The sequence below is a fragment of the Lepeophtheirus salmonis genome, chromosome 5 (genome assembly GCF_016086655.4).
Source record: "Lepeophtheirus salmonis chromosome 5, UVic_Lsal_1.4, whole genome shotgun sequence".
In the NCBI taxonomy this organism is placed as follows: Eukaryota; Metazoa; Arthropoda; class Copepoda; order Siphonostomatoida; family Caligidae; genus Lepeophtheirus; species Lepeophtheirus salmonis.
In genome coordinates, this window is record NC_052135.2 from 34,248,766 (window position 1) to 34,275,008 (window position 26,243).

Here is a 26,243-nt window from a genome sequence, read left to right on the forward strand (position 1 = left end):
AAGTACATAACTCAATATACATATACTTCATTCACATATTATTTTCAACTATACTTCATCAATTACTTCACAAATTTCGACTATAATAAATATGAATTTCATTATTTACAATTCAAAAAATAATTGTCATAATATTGCTAATGTTCTGTTGCCTATGATTTTTTTAAATATTATTACAAAATATCATATTTCCAATAGTGTTACAAAAGCGTATGCATATATAAATGATCTATGAAAGAAATAATAAAGAAAAATGATTAAATTTTTTAAAATATTACGAAGAAAGTGGACATTAGTTCACAATCAGTGAGTATATACGATAAGAAGTTGAAAATTATCCTTATTTTAATGATGTGCCAAATTGTTTCCAATTTACCCAATTTTGACAACAGATTAAGAGATGAGAAAAATAAAAGTTTTTTTTAAAAATAAGTTACAAAGTAGAACGTTTCAGGGGTGTCTGCAAAGAAGGAGGCTGGAGGACAAAACAAAAATGCAGATGTTTATCGTAATATAATATTATAATCTTGGCTAGAAATATTACATTTCAAAATTTATAAAAGATATTTTATTTTTTCTTTCTTTAAAAAAAAGTTTATTTGTTCCCTTCCAAAAAAAAAAAAAAAACTCTAAAATTTTTCAAATCAATTTTTTGTGTTTCCACGAAAATTAAATATTTGGAATTTATAAAAATAAAAATAAAACATCATGTAAAAAAGCACAAACATCCCCCCCTAAAAAAAAAAAAAAAACCATCCTATAGTTGTATGACGAAAACAGATGAATTTAGATTTAACAAGTTCAGACAAATATCTCAACCGGGAAATATATCATCGGATTAATACAAATTAGTTTAAATTTGGTAATCCGAGCTCAAATATTGTCAAATAATAGATGATACCTTGCCAAGAAAACGTCTGTAATCTTTTTTTCTTTTTTTTCAAACAGGATTTATGAGATGTAATTAATTAATTTATGTACAACACTGAAATACTTTCAATTGCTGAAAAAATGTAATGGCCACATTCATTTTCTTTCAAAAAGAAATTAAAGGAGTGGACATTGATACAATAAGCCATTATAAGATTACCCATGAAATGGAAAGCCAATCAAAATCTATCATCAAATAGCCTTTCAATTAAATATTTCCATAAAAATTTACGGACAGAACAAGTTTATATCAGTATAATGTGCATTCATCTAGTTTTAAGACGACTTCAGGCTGCACAAAATAAGTCGAGAGACATTGGAGAACAGGGGTGCAGAAAGTGCAGATTTGAATGAAATATTAACGTTAGTACGTAAAAATAATTTAACTCTCACAAGCGTTTTGTATTTAGCATATTGGGATCACAGGCTGGCTTGGTGGTTTTGTTAGTGAGCGCTCTAAAGACTAAAGCAATCATCAGTCAACACCCCCCAAAAAAAAAAAAAAAAATATATATATATATACCGGGCCGTGCAGAATTATTTACCGATTTTTGTTCAGAACATATCGCGTACAATAATGACATTTCGAATGACTTGAGAAACAATTTATTCATACATTTTTAGAATAATAAAATAGTTTGTGATAAAATTTAATCAATGTAGCCACCATTTGACTCAATAACACTGGTAAGGAGACGTCCGAAGCTGCCACAGACTTGCTGGATGTAATCGGCGTCCATGGAGGCCCAGGCAGGTATATGTTTTCTTTTTTCAAACTCTTATTATTATTCCTTCATTCTTGAGGCGAGAAATACGTAGGAATTAATACAAGTATTGAGTAGTTTTGTTTGAGTGTACACATGAAAATGCCGCATACTACCACTAGTATTTACTAAAAAAAAATATATGCCAGTATTATGACATCGTCAAATTATACATACATTGTCTTGAACCATTTTCTGATAGTCTAATTGTGTGCATTTAAGAATAATTATATAATACATAAAGTTACTTATGAAAATTTTTTAAAAGATTTTTTTAATAAACATTTTTTCGTAGTGACGTAAGTGTTTTGATTTTATTTTTTTAATTTGTAGACTACTATATATATTAACTATTTAGAAACGCTCCGCAAGAATAGAATGAATGCGATCTATGCCCAATTATGTGGATTATTCCTTAACTATTGTCCCATTTTGAATAACTTATCTATTAAAAAAATATAAAGCGGGCTTATTATTATTATAGATAAATGTACCTTTTAAGCCATAATTTAATAGAGGGTGAGAAAAAAGTGTATCTAGATAGCAACATATATTACATCTCTGCATAGGATAGACTAACATAGGATGGAACTTCAAAATAAAAAAATACTTTAGTTGTCATAATAAACAAAGTGCCGTGCACTAAATACATGATAACTTTTTTGAAACTATTTCCATCAATGAGATTAATAATAACGTCGACAGTGATTTAAAACAAATTAAGAATTTATGAAAGAATGAAACAAATTAAAAGAAAAGATTTTATTTAAAAAATATTATGCTTATATTTAATATACAAATTATATAATATTTACTATGCAACGTACAATTTTGAAAAAATTTCTTTGATCTATTTTACAATCTTTCATATCAAAGTTATTTCGTACATTACTTTGCAACATGAGTGATGATTCCTATTTTCTGTAACAAAATGTATCACGAATGCAGAGATTACTTTCACAACAATGATGTTTGCTTTGTTAGGGAAACAATGATCAAATTTGCATTTTTCTTTTATATTATATTTATTAAGTCTTCTACCTCCGTTTGCTGAGTAATAGCAGTATTTTTGAATCTTTAGTTAATTTTCAAAATAAATATATTATAACATTTCTGATGGTGTAAAGAAGTGTCCGTGGAAACATTGCCAAAATCCACTTTACCACACGGTCACTCTGGTGAATGGAATCACTGCCGAATGACCATTTTACCGATAGTAAATATATATTTGATGATGATTCGTGCTGGATTACTTTGTAATTATGATTCCCCTTCATATTACAATAACTTTTAATGATAAAACCAAGAAAATAATAATACGTATATTTCGTAAGGTGTTATAAAATAAATTTATTCTCATCAATTGTAATTATAATATACATATATATATGTATAAATGAAATGAGTTATTTCAGATAGACTATAATGATTTAAAAAGAGAAAATGTAGGATTTAACATGAAAAACTAGACTGGAAGTGATATATTACTTTTTTTTCATTTGTTCATGAAGCTTTGATAAGGAACAACAAATTGTATGCAATGGTACAAAAATCACATATTAAAAAACGTAGAGCGATTTTGATTACTTAAAAAGATGTATTGGCTGTATATTTTCATTTTGCTTGTCACAGGGACTTGGTGTGTGTTTGATTCTACTCCAATGAAAACCCCATCTTTAGAATGATTGAATCGGAGACGATCTTGAGATATAGGTTTGATCAGGACTTGACTCGGCAGAAAGGGATTTCAACACATTCAATCCTAACAATTGGTTCATTCGCATTGTCCATTAAATTTTAATCAATAATCATTGATTGATCCACCTCTCTTCTATACACATTTTTTCTCTTTCTAATTTACTTATTGGGCAATTGTTCTTATTTTTGTTACAACAGTTCCAAAAGAAGTTCGAGCCAACTTTTAAAACATCCTTAAAATTAAATGAATCAATACTTAATAATGGTAATATGTAGGAAATAATGAATTAAACATTTTATAGTTTAAAATTGCTATAACATAAATGGGAATCATTGTTACATAGGATCATCATCAAATATATTTATTATTTTTTTCGGCAAAGTGTCCTAGAACCGTATAGAGACTACCACCTCTATTATATATTTTAAGGAATTCAGCATAGCAAGCTTTTGGTATTTGACGCATAAAACTAATCAAACCTAACTTTTTCAATACATTTTTCTCGTTTTTACTCTCTATTCGAAAAAAAGACCATTTGACGGAATTTTTTTTTATAAAATAGGCAATTTGAAAAAAAGGACGCTTATATATATTTTTTTTTATTACTTAAGTTATCATTTTAAATTTATTTTGAAAAAAAGTAGCCCTGTACTGTATCTTTGCATCAGGCCCCACTCACACTGAAAGCCGCCCTGGTGACAGGATTAATAAGTATAACATAAATTTATGTATCTAATTATATACTTTTTATAACAATTCCTGATTAAATCAGATAAATGTATGAACACAACTATGATATTACTTATAATTGAAAGAAAATCAAGGCACATTACGAGTTTTTTACATACCTACGTTGCTAGACAGTGGAGAAAGCATTTGACATACAAATTAAAAACATAGTGTTTTACTTTTAGTTTCATTCATTTTTCTTAATAGTAAGGAACATTTTGTTCATGAAAAGTTGTATTTCAAATTATGCAAATACTGCTTTTTGATATGCTAGTACTACAGTGCATATTGATTACCTTAAGATGTGTATCAGGAAGACTCAACCAACTTAAGTTTTCCAAAGACTATAGTGTGATGGAAGGGCCTCATAACAAAGGATCTCCTCTGCATGTATGAAAAAGCATTTGTTTTTTGTTATTTTTATTGCGTGTGCTTTTTAATTCAGTATCCCTTATACCCAGAAGCAAATGCCGTTGCGAATCCATTGAATAATACTCCCGTGAATGAATGAAGCAAATATTACTCAACGTCCTTATATAACATACATATATCATCAGTTATCTTATATTATGATAACTGTTTAACAAATTCTATTTTTATTTAAGTGTCCATGAAATCATTCCCAAACTTAAAAAAAAAAATTATGTATTTTCTTTACTATCAAATATATATCTCCACAGACAGGCTTACAGTAAATTACTTGAAACTATAAGTCAATGCAAAATAAATTAACTAATATGGGTGTACCACCAGTTCTTAATGAGCATGCGTTGTACAACGTTTCCTTTAAAATGTGCTTATATTTAGAGTGCAAACAAGCATTGAAGGAAAAATATTTTAATAATATTTAACTAAAAAGACATAACTTACTTGCAATAAAACATATTCACCTCATTTACAAGTTAGTTAGAGCAAATCAAAACAGAGCAACTCGTATTGAAATCTGCTAATACAAAGGTAACTAAATATTTATGAATACATCTTATGTCAGTTATGGATAATTAATATTCGTGTAACTCGACCGAAACCGGATTTTTCTATAATTCAACCTTAAGTTATTTTTTCAAGACCGATTAATAAAGATATTTCTGTCCAAACCTCAATCTTAGATTGTAATTCAATCACTTTCAAATTGTGGAGTGATATTTTCGGTCTCAATACTCGTATATACATAGACGATTTTTTTTGTCTCAATCTAAAAACTATCAAATATGAAAACTTATGAGTTGTACAGATATGATTTATGCAACACATGTAACTTCATTTAACGTCATTGTCGGTCGATGTTGACAATTTTGAAAAACACATGACTCAACAATTCCTCTAAAATCGGTCTATGTCAAATTTTAAATGAAACCGATCCAGACCATTTTTTTCTTTAGTACCGATCAAGACCGAATGGTTTCTTTAAATGATTGAATTAGTCTGTTCCATTAAAAATCATACCCGTCAAGGAATTTATGACAGAACCCCTACACTAATTAAATTGTATTTAAAATAATTACATTGATCAATTCAGCAGTTAACATGATTATACCAGGGATGCGCCTATGAAATGAGACTTTAAAGAAAAAAATTGAACGTTTATTGTAAAAAATGGTTAAAAATTTAATTTTCAAAGTATGTGCCTTCGCTAGCCACATATTTTCCCCATCTTTCAGGCAATTTATGGATTTATGAAATTGTTCGTCTTTGGCTGCAAACCAGCCATCGATCTATTTTTTGGCTTCAGAGTGAGAATCGAAGCGTAAATCATTGAGTGAGTGGCCCATCAATCCAAACAAGGGATAATCATAAGACGCCAGGTCTGGTGAGTAAACCGCATGACCAAGAGGTTCCCAGTTGTACGATTCAACAAACTGGCATGTGGCTATAGAGCGATGCGGTGGTGCGTTGTCATCAAGGAAAATTAGCATGTGTTGCCTGGCTTCATATTTTGAGCGTTTTTGGGATATAGCATGGTTCAAATCGGCATTACAACGTTCCGACGGTCAACACCCAATTGTTCTTTGAGCTGTTTTTGCGTTTGGCTATCATCTTCATCGACCAATATGCGTCTTCAAACTTTTTCGGGGGCCGGCCGTGCTCTTCATTTCCCACGTCATAATCACAACTTTGGAATTTTTCAAGCCACCTGAAGCACTGTACTCTGCTTAGAACATGTCTACTGTAAGCTTTCACAAGCATTTGATGGGATTGAGAAGCGTTTTTCTTCAATTGGTAACAGAAAATCAATGATGTCCGCACAATGTAGTTTGAAGGCACAAAATTAGACATTTTTAGGAGCGAAAAAAGTGCGTTGTTGAATGAAACTTTGTAAACAATGAATTAAAATTGTTGACACATGTCGAAATCAGCATTTAGACATTCTGACCGGTTTTAGAATGTCTAACTGGTGACAACTAGGGACCAATAGTTAAAAGTCTCATTTCATAGGCGCATACCTAGTAGATGAAAATAATATTATCCGCTGATATGTAAAAAAAAACAAAAAAACCCCGAAAATTTACGAGGTGACCCTGACAATTTGAAGAATGCTTAGGAGAAGAGCAACGTAGCTGTCATCAGAGATTGAAATAATATGAAAAGCCTGTATATAAAAAAACGAAAGATAACACGGTCACATTAACAATTCTATGAATATTTGGTAGGAGAGCAGCTTTGTTGCCATGATGTTTCGTTATATTAGCTGCGAGTAACCTTAAGGCTAAGTAAATAAAAACTAACCCCACTCCATATCTAGTAATGATATAGACAAGAGTTTCTGCTAAGCCAATACTCAATTCTACTTCAAGTCCATAATGGATTTACGTTTATAGCTCCGTAACAAATATTTGAGATAATGGAAGTAAAAAGCCTAAGAAGCACCGTTTCACATGTATCAAGTATTTTAAAATATTACCTGCAGTCATAGACTTAACTTTATTCATTTGTTACCTGAGATTTTTAAAATGTTATTTTATAATTTCGTGTTACAACTACTGATAACAAATATGACATATACCTTTATAATTATATACATAATTTGACAAATTACTTATTTCAGGTAAACATTTCCATCAATCTACGAAACATTTTTGAAGTAAATGAGAAATTATCACTTATAACAGTAGAAACTTCAATAAGGATGATCTGGCAAGACCCCAGAATTTATCCAACGAATAATGGAAGTGATTGGGACTTTGATTTTATAACTTTTAACGGAAAAATAGTGAAAAGAAAATTTTGGATTCCTGACGTTTTTATTGATGGAGCAAAGAATGCAAGGATTCCAAAATATCATTTGCAGCCAATGTCACTTCGATACTACAAAAACAGAAATTTAAGGTTAAATTATTTAATATCTATAATCATAATATCATCATCGTTTAGGACATCTAAATGTGTAATTAAATATTAAAACTATTATGGAACATTGTCTCATTCAAATTTCTTATACACACAAAATTAGGTTATCACTAAGAATCAATTTTGACGTTATTTGTCAAATGGACTTTCACAAATACCCCAATGATGAGCAGCTATGTGACATACCCTTAGAAAGTTGGGATACTTCGATGGATGATATGAAACTAAATTGGGATCTGAGTAACTCTGTCATTAATCCTAATATTACTTTAGATCAATTTTCACCTTTGATATATTTCAAAAAAATATGATACCCAATCTGACATGACGTCTTATTCTGGCCTTATCATCCGTATTCAGTTGCAGAGATTAATCCCATATCACGTGATTCAAACATTCATTCCTAGTATAGTATTTGTCATACTGGGATGGATATCACTGTTTTTAGATCCTCAAGCCATTCCAGGTAGGGTCAAAATGGTAATGCTGTCTTTACTTACATCATTGGCAATGTTCAACAGTGTACGTGATAGTACTCCACAGGTAAATATGAACAGATAAACAATCATAATAATTCATAACTAAACATTCTCAATTATATTTTTATATTGAAATATTTCTTTAGGTATCTTATGTTAGTTATTTAGATATATGGATGGTTATGTGTCTAATATTCATATTTTCGATTTTAATTGAATTTTCATTGGTTCTATGGTTTATTCGGATTGGAAAGAAACCTTTGGCTCAAAAAATAGAAATTATATGGATTATCGTCTTTCCAATAATTTTCGGAATTTTTGTAATTATTTATTGGTGTCTGTTGCTTAAAAATAATTCTAGTAAACCAACTGTAACGAATTCAATTTTACTCTAATAATGACTCTATAAGGATAATTTAGTCAAAGTTATACAAATAATATATTTATTTATCTACATATTTGTTTTTCATTTGCTGAAAATATTTATTATTGGGATATCAAAGTTACTCAAACTGTTGTTAATTTCAATAGTTAGATACTTCATAATATTTTATGTCTATTAGTTTAATTAGATCTTACAAGACTATTATTAACTTAGGCAAAGATGAATTTTGCCAATGTACAAGAAATTATGTACTTAACTTGAAATATTAAGTTTAATAGAGGGTATATACATGTTGCATAAATTTATGAAGCTATGTTATATATTTCTGGCACCTATTATTGTTAATTTTGTCATGTCTCATATCATTTTGTTCCGTCTTCGTCAAACTTTGTCTTCGGCATGTAAAAAACTTTTAGCTTGTTGATTGCTGCCAAATTAATTAAGTAACTTAAAATTTGTATCTTAAAAAGAAAATAAAGTAGATTTTTTTACTATAAAATCCTCAAAAATTATAATTTCTGGAGGAAATAAATTAATAATTAACATTTTCAGTAGATAATAATTTAATCAGATATATATATATATATTTTTTTTTGCGTTTTAAATATATTTTTCTTTTTCAAGACATAAATTACACATTGATTAGGTATCTTGAAGTTGTTGAGTGTTATCAGGGAGATTGGAGTACGAAAGAGATTCCTGAGAAATGTACTCCTATGGATGTACTACTTTATTTGCCATATTTCTAAAGGCACTGATTTAATTTTATAACCAATAACTAAATTTTATAGTAAATATTAGGGTAGACCAGAACAAGTTATTAATAAGGGGATTTTTTTTTAAATGATGATACAATATTGGTTCGCTTAATTTATTAACTTCTAATTAAGATTTATTTAAATATTCAAATTAAGTAACGACTTAGCCCTATTATTGGGCTAGATTAAGTCATTTTAGATAGGATCAGAGACATAATAATAAATCATGTGTATGGCAATCAACATATTAAATAGGTCTTCAAAAATATATATATTATTATATTATTGATCCTATTAAAAATTGAAAAACAGTTAACTGACACGAAAATATTATTTCGTAAAATAATGATGTAATATTTACAACCTAAGACATGTTATTTATTTACTTCTTTTTCATAATATAAGCAGGACTCTTTTTTTTTATCTAGGTATCCCTCTTTGGTCGTTATGATATCCTGGGACTATTTAAAGTTTATATGGTCACAGTAATACTAATCCCCCAGACTTCAATTTGTAGCTAAACTGTCTTGGTCTTCCCTAATAAATATTATGAATGACGTAGAAAGAATAATTTTGTATAGTTGACAGAACCTCTTATTTTCTGTACGTTGCTCCGCCTTCTAATGTATACTGAACAGTTGACTAGTAGAAAATATTCAAAGTATAAAATAAATCGGGGTTGACATTGGAATAAAGCGAGGGAAACAAGGTTCTAAATGTTTTCTCAAAACTCATTTGGAAGTATTCAGTCAGGAGGTGGTTTCAACCAGACTGCTACAACTAATAATGCTGCAGCAAATACCTCCATGATGGGCGCCTCAACCCCGAATCCTATGAAGGACGTAGAAGTAGTGAATCCACCGGATGATTCTGTTTCCAGCCTCTGCTTTTCTCCTCCTTCCCTTCAACAAAATTTTCTCATCGCTGGATCGTGGGACAATAATGTTCGATGTTGGGAAATATCCGGAACGGGGCAGTCCGTGCCCAAGAGTCAACAAAGCATGCAGGCGCGTCTTTTTTGACTGAAAAGTGATGAAACGCTAATGAGTAATTTGCATTGCAGGGTCCTATTCTGGATGTTTGTTGGCATGATGACGGATCCAAAGTGTTCATGGCTTCATGTGATAAACAAGTCAAATGCTGGGACTTGGGTTCCAATCAAACGATCCAAGTGGCACAGCATGACGCTCCAGTCAAATGCGTGAGATGGTTCAAAGCTCCAAATTATGCTGCTCTCATGACTGGATCCTGGGATAAAACTCTCAAGTTCTGGGACACTCGATCTCCTAATCCTATTATGAGTATCAATCTAAATGAACGGGTTTATTGTGCTGATGTTGATTTTCCAATGGCTGTTGTGGGTCTCTCAGGACGGGGCATCGTGATTTATTCATTAGATGGACAAACAATCAAGGAGTATAAGCGAGTAGAGCCTCCGTTAAAATATCAACATCGATGTGTTTCCATTTTTAAGGATAAAAAAGTACAACCTACAGGTGTGATAACAACTTATGGGAGTCTACCTACAGATATTAATATGATTATCTTTTAGGTTTTGCTTTGGGTAGTGTAGAAGGGCGAGTCGCAATTCAGTATGCAAATTCCACTAATCCCAAAGAAAACTTTACCTTTAAATGCCACCGATCCAACGGAGCCACTAACGGATTTCAGGATATCTACGCGGTCAACGACATTGCATTCCATCCCATTCATGGAACTTTAGCTACTGTTGGCTCTGATGGAAGATACTCTTTTTGGGACAAGGATGCTCGTACTAAGCTTAAAACATCGGAACCTATGGATCAACCCATCACAAAATGTTGTTTTACGGCAAATGGACAAATATTTGCCTACTCAGTATCATACGATTGGTCTAAAGGGCATGAATTCTACTATCCCCAGAAGAAAAATTTTATTTACCTTAGGTCTTGCTTTGATGAGTTAAAACCTCGAACTAAGACATGATTGATTGAACATTTTAAAGATATCGAATCAAATAATAATAATTTATCATGATTTCTAAGCAATCTATATTTTGAAATACATAAATAAATTTATTCTCTCCCGGCTAATGTGAGCATCTCCCTGACTTTGGAAGCCACGTACATACGAGCGTTTCCATCTCGGGGATGAAGCATTTGATCAGCTTTACTAAGTCTATAAGGAATCTTTCCTACTAACTTCCATGGAAGAGTTCTTAGTACTTCGGGATCATTACTTAAAATGGGGTCAAAGTCTATTTCCATTAGGGACTTGCGAAGTGCAATTTCTTCTGCTTCATTTCTTACTATCACTAGGAGGAGACCACCTGGTTTTAAATAGTGACTAGCGATTCTTACTCCATACTCTAATTGATTAATTTCATCGTTGATAAACATTCTTAGAGCAGTTATTGTTTTCTCTAATAAGGAATCAGTCATTGCACTCTCCCATTTAGAGGCTTCTTCTGTAGTTAAAAACAAAGACTGCCGTGCATCAGAGAATTTTAAAGCATCCAAAATTACTTCGTATAGCTCTTCAGCGGTAAAAAAACGACTAAACATGTAACGTGACTCGATGATGGCGTTAGCAACTAATTTAGAATTTTTCTTAAGTTTCCCATAGTTTTTGAGGAGACGAAGTAAAGCCAATTCTCGGACCGTTTGTAGTACTTCAGATCCAGTGGGTAGCTCTGGAAATCTTTCAGAGTCCATACGTAAATCTAAAGGACCTTTACACGCAAACCCTTTATTTTCGTTATTCCACTGAATATCTGATATTCCAGAGTCTAAAATAACGCCGTCAATCATATTTTCGCCGAGATTCAAACGTATTAAGTGTTTGGGAAGTTCAGAAAATCTTGAGACACAGGCATTGAAGGAGGTCGAAGGATACTTTTGTCCCAGTCTCAAGGCTAAATTAATGGCATTGACATCTCGATCAGAAGCAATAACTCGTGCATGAGGTTGGTTATCTAAAATGAGATGAGTATGACCTCCTGTGCCGTATGTCGCATCTAAATAGATTTGATTACTTTTAGGTTTTAAAATATCCAAGACCTCCTGAAAAAATATAGGAGTGTGAGTCACATTTCTGCCCAGAGGACAAACCTCTCCAAGGAATCTTCCAAAGCAGAAACTTCTCTGAATGAGGGTGTGAATTGAAGAACGTGACATAACAAACTATGAAATAAAAATGTAGAAAAATGATTATAGATACATGGTAGTAACCTCAATGTTGCAAAAGATACGTACAGCGAGTATTTGTTTATTGAGGTATAATTAAATGAATTTCTATTTGGGGAAAAGCTGAAGCTTTAGTCGTTCCCAAAAAGACAAATTGGCGTAGTTGGTAGATGATTCTAGAAAATCTGTGGATGTAAGAGTCTTCAAATCCTCTTTTCCAAGAACCGTTGCCGTTGCTTCGGAATGCACCCGGCGATATTTATTGGAAAATTCGTTTTTAAGGAGCTTCTCAAGACTTCGAACTTCCGACTCACTAGAAGGATCTGATCGTTCTTTTAAAATCTGAGCAAAATCTCGATTTCTCTTGCTAAGATCAGATGGCCAAGATTTGATGAGTTTCAACCAAGTTTGACGAGATGAGGAAGACGACATTCTATCATTACGATTTTACAATTAACGTAAAGCTTAAAGTCTAGTATCAATGTGTATAATTAAAAGAGAGAAAACCCCCTCGACAGCTGAGATCACATCTATTTTCTAACTTAACTACTAAATAACTTTTTTTTTCTTCATAATTTCTACATTACACAATGTGATTCAGGATTCTATCGAACATACTAAACAAAATTACATAATATATATATATAATTCAGCTGTTTTCTACCACTACCTTTCCTCTTCTTTCGTTGTGTGTTCTTTTTTGAAGAAGGTTTAGAGATATAATAAATATTTCTACGACATAGGAAAGAGACATTTCGTCACAGATAATAGATGTATGTTGTTGTGCCGTCATTTCTCAATTCCTTAAAACAAAATATGTATCTAGGGGTGACAGTGGCAGATTAAAAACAGTTCTAGTCCCCCGTAGCGCGAGACTTTACGAAATTATTTTTTTACCAGCGGTATAAACAAATCCTATAAACTATAAAGTGTTTATCCTATTTAGTGTTTATAAAATATAAAATTATCATCGTTAGTAAAAGTAATAGATTTAAGATAAGAATATTAAAATTAAAAAAATTACGTTGTATTGCAAATAATTATCATAAAATAAAACCAGAATGTAAATAATATATGTATATATAAATGTGTCCCCCAAAAAAATTATTAACTAAAAAATGTTTGAGGACAGCCTCACTTCCCTAATGAAAACATAGAGGTATAGAATTCCAAAGACTAGCCGATCTAAAATTAAAATTATGGCTGAAAATGTCGTGTATTTGGTTTTAGGAAGTAGATAATGATGTAAACAGAGTCTTGTTTCGTAGAAGATGTAGGCTTTATTTAGTATCTAGGATGAGGAAGATAGGTTTATCTTATTGTTTAAAATTCGGCGGAGCTTAATAATGTCCTTAATGGCACGTTTATGATAAAGAGTGATGAGCCCAAGTCTTTTGATTTTGTATTCAAAGCTCTGTCGTAATCTTCCAATGAAGGAAAAAAGACACAAACTTAGCTTGCACCTTTTCTAAGGACCTAATCAGGTAGATTCTGGAAGGATTTCAGATTTTCAAGTCGTATATTAAGATCGAGTGGACATAAATTTTTTAAAGTTTTACCACGAACGAAGCGTTACGAGTTTTGAAACTTCTTTTAATAATTACCAAGCTTCGTTTGGCCTTCCTTATAATATAGGATACATGCTTTTTATATCTCAAATCACAAGAGGTGTAAATTCCTAAGTCTAAGTCATCATCTACCCTCTTAAGACTTGGGGGGATGCACTCTTTTTTGGAGACAGGAAGCAAGGCACATTTATTAACATTTATAAGCATTCTCTCCAAGTAACTCACCAATTAATAAAAATTTTATCAACCTCACCGACAGAGTTAAAATAAGAGCAAATGATTTTCGTTTCATCTGCGTAGAAAAAAAAAATTCCCGAAATATTATCGACTAAATCGTTATTGTAGTGTTCCACTACCTTGGGGAACTGAAGAAATACCCCAACATTGTCATATTCTTTGTTGTTATAATTTTATTATACCTAGATAAAAGTGTAGCAAATAAAATATATATGCCAACGAACTTAATAACAAATAATTATATATATGTGAAAATTGTCGAAATCCTCGCGAGTGTAAAAAAATAAAAATAAGTTTGTAATTTTGAGAGACCACATATCTGCTGACAGAGACTAGTAATTACTGTAGATCAAAATGATGTTTCTAAGGCTTTTACACCCCTCTGGACAAACACCCCCTTTACACCCTAAGATTTCACTCACCGAGCTATCTATTTCCTGTACCAACTACCCGTGTCCCCACATTTACAATTACAATAAATAACAACCAAACGTTTAATATTTTAACAACCATAAAAACGTAATTATTAATTTAACTTAATGAAGTAGGTATTAGTGATGTATCCGATTTCTCTTGACATCATCATTGTCATTGTAATTTGTTTAAACTTTAATACAGTGGAGGCAACTGTAATTGGCAGAGTGTACGCTACCGATGGCAGAATGTATTTTGGAGTGGTTTTTTTTTGGTTTTTTTTTCCTTTTTTGACAATTTTGATACAATTTTTTTTTCTTTTTAATAAATGACAAAATTAATAGAATAATTTTTTTTAAGAGACAAAAACATTTAAACTTTTTTTTTTTTTAATTGGATAGTTACTTTATTCTATGTACATTAATTATATATATCTATACATTTCAAAAAACACGTAGCACCTCCATCTCAAAGTGATATTAATTAATTAATATAACAATAGCGACAATCATTAGTTAGTAATTATCCAAACAATATAAAAAATAAGGGCAGTTGTAAATGAAAAAAGATAATAACATCTTAACAAAAATCTCCTAAACAATTAAACTAGAATACAAAGATATAAAACAATTCAATTCCTATCGAACCTCTCCAGCTCTTTGTGGTAGCTTAAGAGGACTTTGTCTAGACTAGTAGGTATGCAAGAGTTCTTACTTATTGCGACGTACAGAATAAATAGCACCTTTGTTATTAAGCATTCTATTTTGAGGTGAAATCTATGTTTAGGTTGTGACATTACCAGCCAATCCCCAATCTTTATTTATGAATTGTTGTATTTCCTCCAAAAACTCAGCGGTCATGTGCACAATGTTAACCACACTTGGGCCATCCCAAAACAGATGTCTTGAAGTCTCTAAACTGGACTTAGAGAATGTGCAGAAGAATTTAACTCTAGTACTCAACCTGCGGTTGAAGTTTCTATGGTTCGTCTACGGTCAGCATGGGAAGAACGGAGTCAACAATTGATTTCCATGAATAGGTCATTTTCTTCCAGTAAGCACAAACCATACTTGAAGACTTGAACAGCTTAGCAGGACCCATGATAATTCTTTCGATGAATGGATATCCCGTATTCCTTTTATAATTGTCTTTCGAGTATTTTACCCGGAAATCTAAACAGCTTATCCCGGAGAATAAAATTTATACCCTTTTTATCCGGAAAGGTTTCTGTATGAAGTAAAAAAAAAATGATGAAATAAACTTTTTTTTCTTATTTATAAAAAAAGCTTTATGTTCCTTAAAAAATGATATGGCACGATGTGTAATTTTTCCCTAAAGTTAAGTCCCTTACTTCTACAGCGCGATAAACGTTGTGCTCCCCCGGATTTAGTGCGAAAATAGACGAAAAATCTAAAAATTACTTATGAAGAGGAGAAAATTCTGCCAATATCTTATTTTTTTAATTCTATATAAGTTAGTACATAATTATCAATAATTATATATAGTTATGCCCTTAATCTTTGCTGAATGCTATTTTTAAACATATAATATGTAAATATATCAAACTAGGTACTGATACTTGGTTTTAAATTTCCATAGTTTATTTCTTGATTTTAAAGTTGACAAAACGTATTTGGTTATATCCGTAAACCTTACAGGAAGCATCTGAAACTAGTTTCACTGGCCTTACTATAAATTGGTAATGGTATGGATATTCCTCGAATTTCAAAGGCTCATTCTTTGCTTTCATAAGTTATTTATCTGACCATTATTGTAAGATTGGAGGAACTGTGGTTACTATCTTAGACCAATCAATCATATTCCTCAAATGATTTGATACATAGTTTATTTTATTATGAATTGGCTATGGGGGGCATATGAAATTTTTGCACTCAAGACTTTGTTCAATGCAAATTTACGAATCTGAATCTTCATCTACAAATGCTGCTAACAATATATTTTCATGATGAGCGAAGAAAGAATTTCGGTATAAATTTTTTTATGCAATAGGGCCAGGTCTTCATCACTTGATAGTGAAATTGCAAGCTGAAAATGCTCCGAACCATCGCAGCAATTCGGTTGACATTTAATTACAACGCACATTGGAGCTTAATATTTTATATGCTACCAATTTTAGGAGGTTTTTGCTAAGCTTTTTATTCGAAACATAATATCGCAAAATGAGATTAGCTTTGGTAAGCCATCTAGCCTCGTGCAAGGTTCCTGGTGATTTAAGAGGTAAGAGGGAACTGGGAGGAATGTTTCCTGACTAAATTGCCAAAGCAATGTCGTAAAGGTAGCGTTAATTATTACTTAAATCTGTCAAAATATCTTCATTAATTTTTTTAACTTTTCCTACAACAGGCCTGAAACTGACGACTGGCATTTTTTGTAAATCTTCATTTATTGATTTTTCAATTGAGCCCTATAAACTAAGGTCCTTGCTGTCCAACATCAATTTGTTTGTAATGCCTCCTTCAATGTCAATTCATTCATGTGAAATTGACACACCAGCCCTTGAATGGGTCTTTGAATGGAAATGTGTTGCTTCCTTATAATGCCAAATCAAATTCTACATTTGTGTTGCATCCATCACATCCGGACAAAAAGGGCGGAGGGTGTAATTTTTTTTATCTGGGATTTTTTTTTTAGTTAAACGGATTTTTATTTACCATTCGCAGCTTTTAAGGGGTCAAAATGTGCGATAGCTCAATTTTGGGCTCCTGCGATACCCCTTAGTGTAGAGCAGCAAAACGTGGACTTTTTTAATATTCCGTTTTCCCCGTACATCCTTTCTTAAATAAACTATACTAATGATTTTGTAATTTCATCATCATGAGCTATGAATCTGGTCAAGCTAAGCCGAGGGTGGGAATTTTCGGGGGGGGAGGGGTGTATATAAGGGGGCTTATTCTATACCCAAAACACAAAAATATTTTTTGAAGCTCAGAGAGACTAAATAGGGTGATAACTTATTAATTAAAAAGTGACTGGCGTCTCAAAAAACAATAGTATGAATAAGAAAGAAAGAAATCGGTGAATTTGCAGTTTCGTTTTTTTTTAGGTAAAAAAAAATGAATTTACAATGGAACATTGCATTAGTAGATCAAACAAAGTTTGTCTTGATATCCGATTGCATTTAAATATGACACATAAAATTCTTGTTTAACGGAAATATCTGTCATTTTCTCAATAATTTATCAATTTTTCTGTTTTTTTCTCTCATTTTTTCATCAAACGTCAATTTTTAATTTTTGAAGAAGAACAGCCACAAAAGATACATTTAAGACATTAAATTTGAAACTCTAACAGGATGTTATAATATTTTCAATTTTTGGAACATTTTATTTCATCATTTTTTAATATTTGCACAAATGAACTAGTTATAGAGGTTTATTTTTTCGAAAACATTATTCTCTCTGTTAAGTTTGTGTTCCTGTCTTCATTTCCAATAAACTCTATTTACTACTTTTTTCTAGAAAAAGAAAAAGAAAAATGTTTTTTACAATTTCTTAGCAAATTTCGATTTGGCAATCTTTTGACAAAAATAAACAATGGACTGCTCTTCTAGACAATTTTTTTTTGTCACAAAGATGTTGGTATGTTATTTAAAGTTTAAAAAACAATATATATATATTTAAATTCCAAATAATACATATATTACATGGCTCGCCCGCGCCAAAAGGGTCTAAACATTAAAAAGGAATAATATTTATATGGATCATTGTCAATTTCATTTCCCGCTCCCTCCTTTGGCCGCCTAACTCCGAGTAACTATTAGCTGGTATAAATATAAAAAAAAATTATCCTCATGGAAATTCTTCATTCTCATAAACTCCTATGAACTTGATACCAAGAAATGTAAGAAAAAGTTGACTTTATGCGGATTTTTTACTTCGTGTATCTTCAATGCGATATATTTTATGTATTAAAAATTGTTATCTGAGGAAACATTGACTATTAGTGTATTTTTATTATATTTTGATTTTACTGTATATTATATGCAGATAATCAAATTATTCAATGATAAAAAAGATTCTACCGCAGTCTCTGCGCATCATTGGCCCTTATTATATCCAAAAATACACTCCCACCTTCTGGTTGTACAGGTGAAATGCTGGATCTAAAGGAAGTTTACTCCACTGCTATCACGTTTCTAAGTATCAAGGACCCCATCTAATATACGGATTGTACAAATCATCAGCTGGGACCCAAGGCCGGTTATATTTCTCCGCGAACGCTTTCCTGTGGATTAAAGAACCTCTAATATCCTAAACTATAGCTCAGCCTACGGGTAGTATTATGGGATATCAAATAGGGTCTTCCATGGAAGTTATTCACGATAATATTGTCATGGAATGAAATTACTCACAATCATAATACTTATAATGAATCTTTAAAATAGCTACACGATAAGTTTACCCACAACAATTTTGTCGAACAATGATATTTTGTAATATACACCACGATTTTACAACGTAATTATATTACACCAACGATTTTGTATTAAGATCTATGCACCCGGGTAAATCGACTTTTAATTAACTATTAATGTTTAACAAGAAAATATAACTTAAATAAAGTAGCTATACTTCATGAATGACCAAATTTAGATGACTAAAATTTGGCAAAAGTTCGTTTCTCATAAGTGGGTCAGCTTTTTTTATCAAAAATAATCAAATTTAGTGATAGCTGTCAAGTGACAATGTTTTCTTTTGTTTTTTTCAATCAATTTTAGAGTTTCAATTAAAAACTCGATAAGATAAACTTAGATCAATTATTTATCTTTAAATTTAGTATGTAGTCAAGAATGCCTGAACGAGTATCCTTGAGGAAAAATTGCACTGCTTCCTATAGTACGTGTTTTTCAAGGTCACTTAAAATGATTCAAATCATACTAAATATGAACTTTATTGTAATTTTGTTGATCTGTGAATGACTTTTGTAAGTTATCTACAATGGGGTTCCTGCATGTTATTCAATACCAAAAAAAAATTTACATTCTCATTTTTATTCTTTCTGGAAATAAATATTTTTTATTTATTTAAGAACTACGAAAATGTTGTACTTATGCATGGAATTCTAGATACAAGGAAGTAGGTTATATATTTTTCTTTATTTCCTCTCTTCAAGAAATTGAGTAAAAAAATGACCCTAACTCTTTATTTTCAATCAATCCTTTTATACTCCCCTCATGTGCAAATAAAAAGTATGCGTGGTTATTCCAGGTCTATAGAGTTCCATGGCTTATGACATATTTAAAAAAAAAAAAAAACTTTAATTAACATTTTCAACAGATGTTTTGTGTTCCAAAATAAGAGTTAGGTCTAAAAAAAATGAAGTAACATTTCATATACATTTTTGAAGTCTGTATGCCCATAAGTATCCAAAATCGAAAATTTTAGAATCAAGGTTATATATCTGCCCGAGATATATCGACAGGTTGGACTTTTTGGGCAGAGGCAGTGTAATTAAAAAAAAAATAGCTTTAAAAAACGAGCTTTTCAAGAAAATTTTGCACTATATTTGGGCCGTAAAACCATTTCAACTTAAAAGTAGAGATTTTTTACCCAATAAGATCCTCAAAGTGTCCAATTTGGTTAAGATTTGACCAAGTTATGACCAATTAAAAAAAGTTGAATGATTTCATCAAATGATGTGAGCAAAAGGGCATGGAGATCCTTGTTGGATTAACTAGTATGATCTGGGATTATTCATAGCGAATCAAAATAATTCTTAAATTATTGTGTACATGTTTTGTCAAAAAAAAGACAAAAATATTGAGTACTCTACATTTGATCCCACTACAGTATCCCTACAGCCTAAGGTCGGTTACTCCAACCCACCTTTTCTTGGAGAAAACTAAGATCAAAAGAGAAAGGACCATAAAAAAGCATCCTCTCCACCGTACTACAATGCCTTTGGGACATGCAAGTGTGAGAAAAGACCGAGGAATCAGGCATCAATCCTCCTTTTCTAAAAAAAAAGACAAAATACTGCTGACAAGATATCTCAAAGATCCACGGCCACGGCCATTATGATGTCTGACTATTTGAAGAAATCTGAGCCATGTGAGGATGGTTGCATCATTTCTTCAGACAAGCCAAAGTGCCAAAATGAAAGTGAAAATTGGAAAGACAAAGAATACTGCCAACTATTGGTTCAACTTAAATTTATTCATCAACATGGCCACTGAGCTTAATCTCATTGTCAGAAAGACACCCCTCCTGAACCTCAAAAGGCCAAACTGATTGAAAACTACATGAGAGCTTATTGCAGAATTGCAATTACAATTAGCCTAAAGGTGCACTGTACCATTGTGCATGTCAAGTAATTTTTTGACGGATACCAAGAGTCACTAGGATTTATAGCGAGCAAGCTGTCGTCGAGTCTCTCCACAGGGATTTCAAGGATATCCGGATGAGATACACAAGCAAGAGTAACCACTATTCCAAAAAAGTTGTGGAAAACAGTTGGTCATTATAACTCCTATCACATTTGAACATAAAATCCAGTAAAAGACCGGTTGATTGGTGTTCTTTTATAATGATGTTGGAAAAGCTTTGAAAAGGGTCCAGTGTTATCGTTACATGAAAAAATTATAAAAAAGTATTATAAGTAAATGTAGTATTGTGAAAAGTTAGTGATATTTCGTGAATGTTATTGCTTGTTATAATTAAATTTGTTGAACTTTTTTAAATTGATCATAACTTTGTCAAATTCTTACCAAATTGGACACTTTGTTGTTCTAAATGGGTAAAAAAACCCTCTACTTTTGAGTTGAAATGGTTTTACGGCCCAAATATAAACCAAAATTTTCTAGAAAACTTCGTTTTTATCTTCGTCTTTTAATTAGACTTACGCTGCCCAAAAAGCCCAAGCCCATATCTCGGGCGGATATAAATCCCTGATTTTTAAATTGCATATTTGAATACCTATGGGCATGCAAACTTCAAAAATATAAATGAGATGTTGCTTCATTTTTTTTTCAGACCTTACTATTATTTTGGAACGCACTGAGATGCAAAGTTACTTTTCAAATAGTAAACTACTGCTTGTTTTCTTTCAATATTAATTGGACAGTTAAAGATCAGATATTATTCTGAACAGTAAGGTTAATAAAAACTTTAAGAATTTCTAAAAAATCCTCAAAGAGGCTGCATATTTAAGAAATCTGTAGTTTTGGAGTAGCACATACATATATTGCATAATTTATACTTTCAGCACCTTGTGTAAAAAATAACCACCCACTCCTCCAATAACCATGACCAAATTTTATTATTTTCATCCAAAAGTCATAATAACTTCGAAATAATGGGATTTTAGAAATTTCTTCCAATCATTAACGGAGTTTAGATTGTACTAATTCACCACCATAAAACTCTTGGTTCTATTGCATTAGTAACTTTCAACATCTCACATATCATGTATTTTGACATTTTGTCTGTTCATCGTTTTTGTTCCTCGTTATTCTGTCTTCTAATATTTTTTCAAACTATCGCATGAACCCATTATGAAAATATAAGTAAATGATTGGATATATATATATTGTGTGTACAAGATGTAACTTGTATGAACAAATTGTACAAGTTACAAGTTTTCTAAAAGGCCAGTTCTAAGACTGGACTAGACTAAATAAATAACAACTGACACAACACTAGTCAATATATTAATAATTTTCAATAAGAAGTCAAAAACTTTCAGAATTCAGTGTCTCACTATAGAGTTTCAAATGCCCATAGTTATATTACCTGAAAATACATAATAATTTAAAAGATCATAATGAAATGGTAGCATTAATTAGTAGTTGCTAATTAGAATGAGTGATGATGTAATTAAATAAAAATAAGGAAACGAATAAATTGTAACTTGTACAATATGCTTATACAAGTAAGATCCTTGTATATTAGTCGAACATTGTATAAAATATTTAATAGCTAAGTATATATTGTTTCAACCATAGAATCCTCTCATTTATTTATTTCAAGTTAATGAACCAAGGTTCCATTCTCTTAGGTTACTTTTGTTTTTTTCAGTGTGTAATTGCATTTTCTGTTTGAATTTTTGGGAGTATTCATTTCTGACTTGAGGAATTAGTAGATCAGAGAAGGTAAACAACAATAATTTCGCGTGGGATGACATTTTCAAAAAATGATTTGGAGACTTTCCATTCCTTAGATCTTTAATAATGACTTCCCACATCTATTGATAAAATTATAGGGTGTGGATATCATCATGAATGTTTCAATGTTTTTATTTTTATTATTTTGTAAATAAATGTGCACTAACACTAAGTAAGCTAAAAACATAATTTGTATTTTTTTTAAATGTCAAGAAAACGTCACTCTGTTATAAATATTGTATTTTATAGTAAGATTTGTGGATGTCGTCAATACATAAATAAATATCAATACTGAAAAGCTTCATAGATAGGGGTGTATAAAATATTACCTGTTGGTATGCTAAAAAAACTTGCAAATTGACATGTTTGTTGTCAGCTGTTGATTCCTTAGTCTCTCTCTATGGCTATTTCATAATTCATTCTTTATTAGTAATAAAGTTTTTAAGTAAAAGTTTTAAGTAATTTTCAAGTATTTCCAATGTATTTAAGTAATTTACAAATACTTAAGTGTTTAAGTACAAAAGCAAGTACTTTAAATAAAAAAAAATTCTCAATCACATTTTATGAGTTAATCTTATATTATAAAAATTTAATTAGTGGAAATTAGCTTAGAAATTCTATACAAAGTAGTCGATTTATCGTCCGAAATGGAAAGGACAGATCTAATCATCTGAAACTGAGAATTCCATCTTGTTATATTGTCTGATTGAAGCCGTTTTTCATCTTTAGACTAATCAGTAGCAATTGCAGCTTTCTTAACGTACACAATTAGATAATACGTTTAGTGTAAAATACTCCCTATATTAACATATCATACTTACAACTACAATTGATGGGAATATTTATTGTTTTTAAAACATTTTTAAACGAAATGAAATGAAAGTTAAACCTTTTTTAAATTTTCTGTACAAAAGTACTTAAGTTTCCATTATAAATAATTTTTAGGTCAAGTACCAATACTAGGGTTTTATGAATAATTAAGTATAAGTACTAAATTATAGGACTTCAAGATACTTAAATACAAGTACCAATGTACTTGGTCCCATTCCTGATTTGAACACCTCTTTCAATCAAATCATTCAGATGTGGCTACTTAGGATACGAAAAGGTTTTATTATAACTCTATTCTTTCGCAAAATCTGAAAACTCCCGATTTATAAAACATGGACCATTATCTCAACCCAACGACTCAACCCAAAATGTTGTCATTATTATTTCATTCCTGAGTAGTGAACTTCCTTTTCTACAACATATAAAATATGATTGATATTTACAAAACAGGGTTTAACATTTAAGTATGCTCATAAAAGACACCCTGAGGATTTGGTGCGGAGTTATATTTGTGACCCCCCTCTCCCTATGGATTTTTAGTGACAAAAAATAGGATGTCAGTCTGAAACTTTCGAATATTTATATATTGACTTTAAAAAAATCACTTTGTATTTTTTAAAAACTGCCATTAAATTACATATAATGTTAATTTAAAAGATGAAACATCCCCATTTTCGAAAAATCCTATCATCGGTCCTGCGTACAATCTGTATCCCTAAGCCATGAATTACAAAAAGGTAGGGTAGGAACAAGAGAAAACATTTTTCTGCGTACATAAATTATCCTTCAGAACATTCCCTGGTTATTTTCAATAAATGAATACTCTTACACCCTTAAATGTACTATGATTTGATAAATTAATATTTTATTTTTAAGTGCAGTTTAATTATTAAAATTTATTAAACTTTAAATTTATGTTTTGTGAAAATGACAAATTGCTGTATTGCCCTGTGATGTAAAGTAGGTCATTTGGGTTATTAAAAGCGGAAAAGATGATATTCCATTTCTTGTTAGTTTAGTTTATAAAATGACCTCACATATTACACTCCATGTTGTTAACACTTCATCCCAAAATAAAAAATGGAAAGATGGCCTTAGATAAGCCGACTCTTCCCAACTATGAAATTATTATTAGGAATTATTCACAATTTAACAAGAGTTAATTCTAATTGTACATTTTTGTATTAGTGAAGTGTTTCTTGAAAAAATAATCATATTATGCAAGTGATTGAATATTTATAACAAAATACTACGCTTACAAAATTAATTGAATGTATGTATGAAAGTTTCAAAATGTGAGACTAAAATGAATACACGTACCGAAAAAAATAGAAATTTCCAATCTTGATATAAATATGCTTAGTTTTAGTGTGTATGAATGAAAGTATTACATGTACATAGATATATAATTGGACAACTGACTTTTAAACAAAACAAAAAATACTTTTTCTTGCACAAGAAAATAGTTTACATACATATCTTTAAAATATACAGAAAATCCTTAACGACCCATTAAAATTTACGTGATCAATTTAATCGCTATTATTTTTGAATAATCTAATCGGAAAAATGTAAATTAAAAAGAAACTTTTTTTAAATAACTAAATACAATTAAATTTCACTTTAAAAATAAAAATTACAGACAAATAGCGATCATGGCTTTGATATATTTATATGATCATAATATTATTATCCTTACTCAATACTTTGAAAAGGTTAACTATGGGAAAGATCCCAAGTTTTTATCAGATCTTCCCTCTTTTATATTCTTAGCACCTTAATGGTTTATTAGTATTAAAGTATCTACTAATAATTCAAATCAACAGTTCATTGGCTTAAGGGAAAATACTACAAGTATTTACTTAATGATACCACATTGTAACAAGTAAACTTTATTTGTCGGGATAACCTTGACTGCATAAACAATATGCTTAGAAGAAATAATATTTATGAATGTAAATAATATTGTTAAGGTTATTGATACTTAATTATGCAGTGTGGAATGATGATTTTGGATAAGGTTGGCATCATTTTTGAACAGATTGAATACTTATTGAACTATTAATAGCCAAGATTTTATAATACGTGAAGTCCTTGATTACTCTCACTCCCAACCTAAAATACAATTTGATTTTTTTCCTATGACGTGGTACTAGACGAATTTCAAAAAAGATAGGGAAGCTTTGATTCTTGATCAGGGTAAAAAGATACGGGGCAATTTTTTTCTTTCCTTTTTAAAATTTTGTTTTTTTTATATTTTACATTTTTAGAAAATAAAATGTGGGCCCAATTTTTTTTTTTTTAATTTTTAGTTATTTTTGTCTAATGACGGTTTTTTTTAAATGAGCAATTTTTACAACATTAAAAAACAAGTTACTTTTATTGTGTATGAACATCAAAATTATTTAGGAATTTATAAAAATAATATTTTAAAGTTTTATTATTATATGTTTAGAGAGTAAATAACTATAGCTAGATGATCAAAAGGTTACACAAGAGATTTATTGTTTCAATATCTTTTAATGTTGTAAAATCAGCAATTTCAATTAAAAATTTACTTGTTTTTAAAGAATAAAGAAGTTACTTTGAACTTAATATCGAGTACATTTTAGGGTTTTTTAAAATCTCCTTCTAGTTATATTCTAAAACTGAAATAAAGTTGTAAAATATACAAATTACATACTCAAATTACAAATCTCGGAAATAATTAGAGAGGTCCAGAATACCTCATACCTTGCTTTGGACCCTCTTAATAATATATAGACATCAAACTTTCGCAAATATAATAAAGTAATCCATGAAAGAATACGGCACA

At 30.6% G+C, this 26,243-nt stretch overlaps 2 protein-coding genes and 1 long non-coding RNA gene across 4 annotated transcripts; 2 read left to right on the forward strand and 1 right to left on the reverse strand.

Annotated features, from left to right (window-relative positions):
* The first annotated feature begins 4,305 nt into the window (after positions 1-4,305).
* On the forward strand, positions 4,306-8,405 carry LOC121118636 (uncharacterized). The gene is made up of 4 exons (XR_005864518.2): positions 4,306-4,512; positions 7,169-7,449; positions 7,574-8,013; positions 8,096-8,405. It is a non-coding gene; the product is annotated as an uncharacterized lncRNA (long non-coding RNA).
* A 1,264-nt stretch (positions 8,406-9,669) lies between these two features.
* Rae1 (ribonucleic acid export 1) lies at positions 9,670-11,149 on the forward strand. Its single transcript, XM_040711801.2, has 3 exons — positions 9,670-10,099; positions 10,156-10,588; positions 10,645-11,149. The coding sequence occupies exons 1-3, from the start codon at positions 9,809-9,811 to the stop codon at positions 11,055-11,057; spliced, it is 1,137 nt and encodes a 378-aa protein (XP_040567735.1). The 5' UTR covers positions 9,670-9,808; the 3' UTR covers positions 11,058-11,149.
* LOC121117387 (12S rRNA N(4)-cytidine methyltransferase METTL15) lies at positions 11,106-12,980 on the reverse strand. 2 transcript variants are annotated; one of them, XM_040711803.2, is made up of 3 exons: positions 12,326-12,980; positions 12,106-12,253; positions 11,106-12,045 (listed from the first exon to the last, which is right to left on the reverse strand). In XM_040711803.2, exons 2-3 carry the CDS (start codon positions 12,245-12,247, stop codon positions 11,147-11,149), a joined length of 1,041 nt encoding a protein of 346 aa, XP_040567737.1. In that variant the 5' UTR covers positions 12,248-12,253; positions 12,326-12,980; the 3' UTR covers positions 11,106-11,146. The 2 variants fall into 2 exon arrangements, with proteins under 2 accessions (XP_040567737.1, XP_040567736.1); XM_040711802.2 differs by having other exon boundaries at positions 11,106-12,253; positions 12,326-12,964.
* Between the last annotated feature and the right edge of the window lie 13,263 nt (positions 12,981-26,243).